Raw genomic sequence first — 7473 nt, 5'->3', positions numbered from 1 at the left:
TGGTAATAGGACCGACTTCCTAGTAAAGATTAAGGTAATTCAGGTACTGAGTATCTGCACATAGGCTTAGAGATACCATATGACCATCATCAAAGACAGCCATGCCATGTAGTCCAGACAATTATCTTTAATAGAAACCTCTAGTTTTACTATTTTGTTGGGAAACCAGGATCTTTTGAACAGCCTTCTGTGATCTAGACTATGAGGGACAAATAGAGAATGCTTGAATCTTATGTTTTGTCATCCATTCCCTTTGTGGAAACAAGCACTACTATTCTCAGCGAAAGAAATCTCTTCACAAAATTCCATCCTATGGCTCTCAAAATGGCACTAAGACACTAGTGTCACTGGACCACTTAGTTTGTGGCCTTGTGTTCCCTGTTGGAAAGGTTGTCTGATCAAGTGTGAAGCTCTAGTCACATTTCTGGTAGTAAAGCAGCCCTGAACATTTCAGCCCTGGGCTTGTCCTGGCAGTACTTGTGCATCTTTCTCTTGGGTTGTGTGATAAAGATCCTTTTGAGAGAAGAGGTCAGTGTTTTAGGTAGCAGAGGTCTTGAAACCATTGCCAAAAGCCAGGATATTTGGCCAGAGGAATGTCTATTTTCTTATTTTTCTAGTGGCAGACAGTCTTGAGCCAACAAAGGGGTGTGTAATCAGAGTCACAATTGAGGGCTTCCTAGACTCTGGTTTCTCAGTGATAAGGGAGCCTCATGTCGGTTGAGGACAAAGTGCAAGCTAGGGCAACCTCCTCCCACCCCCTGCTGCTAGGTGAGATGTCTGTGACATTCCTCAGGCACTCTTGGTTGCCCAAGGCCAAAGAAAGGAAAGAAAACAAATGGCGAACTGACAGAGATCACAGTCACACAGGACATGGGTCTCCATCAGTTTACAAATATCTTAGTAAATTACAAGAAAAAGGCAATCTTATCAATCGCTTAATCTCCAGAAACCTATAAACTCAGTTTCCTGGAGTCCCAACATCACCCCTCCATGATATGCGGAACAAAGGCAAGAAGGAAATGACAGGTAAAATTAAGTTTCCTCATAACCTGCAGCCCATTGGTAGATACTTGAGGCTGGCAGAGTAAAAAGTTTCTCCAGGAACTCCCTACTGTCTTAATTTAATGTTTTGCTACAGGGAAAAACAACCTTAGCTTGACAATAGCTAGGACTCCAGTATCTTGTGAATCTTCCTCAGCATATGAAAATCCCATTGAAAATTTCCCCTTGACTTTACCTCCCCCAACTCCCAAATATATAACCACAGGGTCCGATGCAGCTCTTTCTGCCCGCAGGTCCTGTCCCATGCCTTAATAAAATACATTTTTGCACCAAAGACGTCTTCAAGTATTCTTTCTTGGTCCATTGGCTCCTGATCCCCCACTATCACTGCAAAAATCTCATCACCCGGGACTGGCTGTCCTGGATAGAAGGACTTAACAGGGATGGGAGAAGCTGAGCTGTCACACTTTCTGACAGCATTTGCATCAGTGCATAAGAGAAAAAGAAAAAGAAGCAATGTCAAAAAGATCAACTAGCTACAAAATACATCTGAACACACTTTGGGGGAAAGATTATCCACAAATAGGAGAACACTGTTCTATGCAAGTGTCACCAGAGCTCCAAAGGCCAATGGCCAGAGCTACCAGGAGGGGCATGCTCTGTCTCTGACCACTAGGTGGTAGCTCAGCCCCTGACTGAGAAGAGAGAAGGCACAGACTCCCATCTAGAGGAGGCGGTGACAGAGAGGCGGGCCTGCTAGGCTGCATAAAGGCAAGGGAACTGTGACTGAGGCTCAAGCTGCCTTAGCACTTTGTTCAGAAGATCCTATCCTAGGGTGATGGCATTTAGCCTGTGGATGCCAGGTACCCAGGCTGAGCTAGCGTCCCCAGTGAAGAGCCCAAGAGCTGCTGTGCAAGAGAAGAAGCACGAGGGAGCACTGGTAAATAACCAAACTTTCTATTAAAATTGCCTTGAAAGGAATGCAAAATCATGTCTAACCTACATGTAGGAGGCAGGTAACTGGTTATTTAAACAATCTGATATGATGTTTAACATAATAATACAATTGGTCATTATCTCTGAGATAGAATTAGACATAAATAACAAATGATTACTGTTCAAAGCCTACTTTGTATCGATGATGAGAATGAGAATGCTGACAGAAATTCTAACTCTCTCCCTAGATGTGGTCTGAGTTTGGAGGACAAAGGCATTTGTGAATATAAATCATGGGAGAGAAACTGAGCAATAAAAGAGTGAAGTATCTTGCTCTAGGATTTGGCAAATTTAAATCCCTTGTTTCTTTGTACTGTGTTTCTGGGAATTTTAAATCTGTTAATCACACTTTGTGGAATTTCAAATGCAGAAGTCAGGGAAAATATTTATAAAGTTAAAAACAGCGTTCTGTGAGCTCCAATTTTAACACATGTGCAATCTAAATTTATGTATTGAAGACAGTAACTTTTTATATGTAATTAGGCTCAGATTAACAGATCACAGTAGTTAGTCTTAGTTACAACTAGGGAGACTGAGTCCTAGCAGGTTTTAGAAGTGTGTGAGGACAAATGTTGACAAGACACCTGTCTTTTCTCTCTTAAGAGAATGTGGGCCTGTATATCATTTAGAAATCTGTGCTCGCTTGAGAAAAATGCAGTCCATAGCCTCAGAAATGTAAAAATCAGACTGGAAGGGACTTTGTAGGTTATGAGTTTGGTACACTTTTAAGAGCAAACTTGGGTGCCAGGACCACCAGCATAAAAAGTGAAACCATTCTGGGCACACTGAGATGTCTGGTCATTCCAGTAAGAGGTATGTGAAAGAATGGAAACTCAAAGGCAGAGGAGGATGGTGAAAATTCTAAGCCTGTGTGCATGTTGGAGAGACACTATTCCAGGGTTCCAGGCAGACTGGGACACACTAGCCTCATGCTAATGTGTTGAGCCTATTCAACCTCATTCTTAGGTTGTGCTAGCTTTTGGCATGCTGTTGTACTTCTTTGGTAGACTGTTGACCTCTCAGAATCATGGATTAAAACCCGTTTTACAGGGGCACCTGTGGCTCAGTCGGTTAAGTGTCCGACTTCTGCTCAGGTCATGATCTCGCAGTGAGTTGGAGCCCTGAGTCAGGCTCTGTGCTGACAGTTCAGAGCCTGGAGCCTGCTTGATTCTGTGTCTCCCTCTCTCTCTGCCCCTCCCCCACTTACTCTCTGTCTCTCAAAAATGAATAAATGTTAAAAAATTAAAAAAAACCTGTTTTACAGTAAATTTGTTGCCAAGAAGAGGAGCAATGAATTCCTCATTTCACGTGCTTTTCTTGGATCTCAACCTGAATGCCACAGAAGGCAACTTTTCAGGACCAAATGTCAAGAACAAATCTTCCCCATGTGAAGAGATGGGCATCGCTGTGGAAGTGTTTCTGACTCTGGGTCTCATCAGCCTCTTGGAGAACATCTTGGTCATAGGTGCCATAGTGAAGAACAAGAACTTGCACTCCCCCATGTATTTCTTTGTGTGCAGTTTAGCAGTAGCTGACATGCTGGTGAGCATGTCTAACACCTGGGAGACCATTACCATATATTTAATAAATAATAAGCACCTGGTGATAGCAGATGCCTTTGTGCGTCACATTGACAATGTGTTTGACTCCATGATCTGCATTTCTGTGGTGGCCTCCATGTGCAGTTTGCTGGCCATTGCAGTGGATAGGTATGTCACCATCTTCTATGCTCTGCGCTACCACCACATCATGACAGTGAAGCGTTCTGGGGTAATTATTGCGTGTATCTGGACCTTTTGCACAGGCTGTGGCATTGTTTTCATCATTTACTATGAATCCACTTATGTCATCATTTGCCTCATCTCCATGTTCTTTACCATGTTGTTCCTTATGGCATCTCTATATATACACATGTTCCTCCTGGCAAGGGCTCATGTCAAGCGGATAGCAGCTCTCCGTGGATACAGCTCCGTGCGGCAAATGACCAGCATGAAAGGAGCTGTCACCCTGACCATGCTGCTGGGCATTTTTATCGTGTGCTGGGCTCCGTTCTTTCTCCATCTTATTTTGATGATTTCTTGCCCCCAGAACCTCTACTGTTCTTGCTTTATGTCTTACTTTAATATGTACCTTATACTCATCATGTGTAATTCTGTGATTGATCCTCTGATATATGCCTTCCGCAGCCAGGAGATGAGGAAGTCCTTTAAAGAGATTATTTGTTGCCATACCTTCAGAATACCCTGTAGGTCCCTTGGCAGGTATTAAACAAAAAGTTTTTCTCCCTGTGGCTCTCTTTTATCCTTCATTTACTTTATGACAAAATCAGTTGGTACAGCCAAGGAGTAAGCCAGAAAACTAGAAATCAAAAATGTGTAGAACTGTTTCTCTTTTTTCTGTTGAATTTGTGCTTCACTTTTTCCCCCTGTGGCAGTTGTTAGGTCAGACATGCATATGTTGCTTTTAAAATTTGGGAATGGGGTGTGACAATTTTTTACTGTCCTGTTTTCCTCTTACTTTTTCTTCTGCTCCCACGCATTTCTGGTAGTCCAATGTATCCTCCATCTAGTAAGTGTGTGCTCAGGGAAGATAAAACATCCTGGGTGCAGGTCTCAGTGTGAGGAATAGCTATAACTGAAACTATAATTATAACTGAAAGAAAGGCTGTGTGATTGCTTTCTTTCCATGGAAGCAGTTTCATAATTTTGCTTGATGCTCGTGGGAGTCATGCATGCTTTTCAAGGCAGAATTGAGTGGTCAAATTCTTTGCATTTGAAATTTCCATTTCCATTTCCATTTCATTTGTTATAGGATGACTCTACAGCTCTCTTTTTCTGAACTTTTGATTTTATGGCTTATGTTCATAATTGTCCAAGAATGGAATTTCCTTACCTACACTCTGTCAATCATGTTTTTGCACTTACCTGGACATAAACCTTCATGCTACAAACCTTGCTTCATGTAATGTGAAAGTCTCTGTGACCCTTTCTTAATTGTCTTATTCTGATTCACTCCAGGGTTTCCAAATGAGTGTTTTGGGGTCATGTCAGGGACTCTAGGTGCCCCCATCCTGCATGTATCACATGCCCATAGCCAAGTTATCTTTGAACATCTCAGAATCTGTCATGGAGTCTGAAACCCCCTCACCATATTCTTTTCACATTGCAATCTAACTCCAGCAGCCGGAGGTCAGGTGCCTATCTTTAACACAGGGAGTCTTGTTTTTTCCAATGTAGAATGGAGGGAGAAAATTTGAGTTCAGGTCTTAACTTTGCCACCAACCAGCAATGTTACCATAATCATCTCATTTCAGATTCCACATCTGTGCTGACCTCATAGGATGGTCATGAGAACTGTATGGAAAAAATGTGAGAACACTTTGAAAACTTGTGAAGCACCATAAAGATTGATTATTTATTTTAAAGAAATGTTGCACATAGAATAAATACTAGGGAAAGATGCACCAGTCAGTGGTTGGACGAATGGCCCAGAAACCAGGAGGCCTGCTTTGCCATAGAGCAGTTCTGTTACGTTGGGCAAGTCTCTGACCACTGGGTCGCAATGTTCTTATCTGAAGTGAAGAGCTTGGTCCTTACAGCTCTCATATTTTTGGTATTAATACCTTCTCTTTTGTTTTGGATATCCATGTCTAGACTGTTCCCAATAAAGGAAATAGTATAAATAAAGCTATGGTCCATTAGGGTCACATAATGATGAACTGTCAACAGCTCAGGGGCAGAGGAACTTCTTGGGTATGGCTCACATAAATAACTTATAGACATGATCCCCACCCTTGACAGCTCAGAGTCTAGGAAAACAGAACAAAACAAAACAAAACAAAACAGTGCTGGTACAAGCAGGAAAGTGCATAAAACATCCAATGCTTTGGAAAATAGCAAATTAGCAGGTTGTTGACAACTGAGGTGTGAAGGGACAGCTAGCTCTTCAAATGTTTCTGGTCCTTTTAACTGAACAATCTTGTGTGTATCCATTAATGTAAGTGATTAGTATGCAATTATGATGGGAAACCACAGTCCATGTTTTACATGGGACATCTCAGGAACCTAGGTTCTGTGAAAGCTGGCTCCTCAGCCTATATGCTCATCTCTGTGGTCCTGTTGTCTGCAGCAGTTTCTGGTACAGAGTAGGCACTCAGGTGATGTTTGTTATTGTTGCTAAACAAATGTGTACTTAATCTGCTGCTCAATAGCAGATTGCCTGGTAGCATTCACTGAGTGCTAATTGAGGTCACTAGGTCTCTGATCCTTGGGTATAGTCAAACTTTGGCTCTAGAGGTTTAAATTGACTTCACCTGGGAACCCAGTACTTGTTAGGCTCACTCTCTGCTCTGGTGCTTCAGGGTTTCAAACAAGGTCTGACCTTTTCTATAAGGAAATGCTTTAAGGAAATGCTCAAATGTCTTAATATCTATATGAATGAGACAGAAATAACCAGTATTGACATGTGTCTTCAGTTGGAAGGAATACATGTATATAGTGACATGGTAAATATCTGTAAACAAGCCAATCCCTAGAATCCCAACACAAAGTCCCACTGCCCCCTCCCCCCCGCCCAAAATAATCTGTGTAACTGTTGTATGGTACTATATATTAACTTTTGTTGCTTATGCAGGGACTTTATATGATGTAAAAATATGTGTTCAAAGAAATGGTTAATAAAATGGAAGGACCAGAACACTCATTTTAACTGGTCATTCTGATGTGTGATATTCAGAGTATTTTTGGTCTTCCTGCCAAATTGTCAGTAACTGCTGCAAAATGAGAAGGTACATTCATTGGTGATGAAGTGTCCTTGACAGTATTTATCATCTGTAGGATGGCCAATTTCTCAGTTCCAAATGATTTAACTCCTGAAAATAAAACAAAATTGTAAACTTGACATTATATACTGTCCCCAAATCTGTTTTTTTAGTAAACAAATAAGCATTTTTGGGGATATCAACTATTAGTACTCAGTATGGGGCTAAAACCAGTGGCCATTAGATAATGTCCACCTCTACTTATGAGGCATAAATTATTTCAAAGTGTGAATATTTCAAGATACATAGAAACATTGTCCATAGTTCAAGATGCTGCACATAAGTGTGAATTTATGAGGCCTTGTCTCTTCTAGGTTGTAATGGCAATTTTCGTTGGTGGAATGTGGGGTGCACATCAGAGTTTTGGGGTGCAGGAATAACTTTGAACAGGTAAAAAATGTCTCTACATCAGGTCCAGATGTGGCTCCTCTTGATCTGGAGACCAATAAACCAAAAGGACAATTTATGTGATACCTTCCCTCAAGCCAGTGAATAATGGTGGAATAGGGGACCACACAGATACTCCCATTCAAGAATGAGAAGAATAGGAAACAGGCATTATACTTTCAGGGCTCACCAGCACCCTGTGGCTACTGCCACCATATTGGACAGTTCAGATCTAGACCTATTTCTTAGGTTTGTTGTACATTTCTCCT

General features: G+C 41.5%; 1 protein-coding gene across 1 annotated transcript; it reads left to right on the top strand.

Annotated features, from left to right (window-relative positions):
- Positions 1-1817: 1817 nt before the first annotated feature.
- On the top strand, positions 1818-6562 carry MC5R (melanocortin 5 receptor). Its single transcript, XM_086683325.1, has 2 exons — positions 1818-1942; positions 3263-6562. Exon 2 carries the CDS (start codon positions 3289-3291, stop codon positions 4264-4266), a length of 978 nt encoding a protein of 325 aa, XP_086539451.1. The 5' UTR covers positions 1818-1942; positions 3263-3288; the 3' UTR covers positions 4267-6562.
- The last annotated feature ends 911 nt before the right edge of the window (positions 6563-7473 follow it).

Source organism: Puma concolor, chromosome D3, assembly GCF_028749965.1.
Source record: "Puma concolor isolate L17-30 chromosome D3, mPumCon1.1.hap2, whole genome shotgun sequence".
In the NCBI taxonomy this organism is placed as follows: Eukaryota; Metazoa; Chordata; class Mammalia; order Carnivora; family Felidae; genus Puma; species Puma concolor.
The sequence above is the reverse complement of the archived record's forward strand: the minus strand, read 5'-3'. Positions and strand labels throughout refer to the sequence as shown.

What these genes read in the sequence shown, in the direction of transcription:
- MC5R (XM_086683325.1), top strand. Translation starts at nt 3,289, where the DNA reads ATGAATTCCTCATTTCACGTGCTTTTCTTGGATCTCAACCTGAATGCC.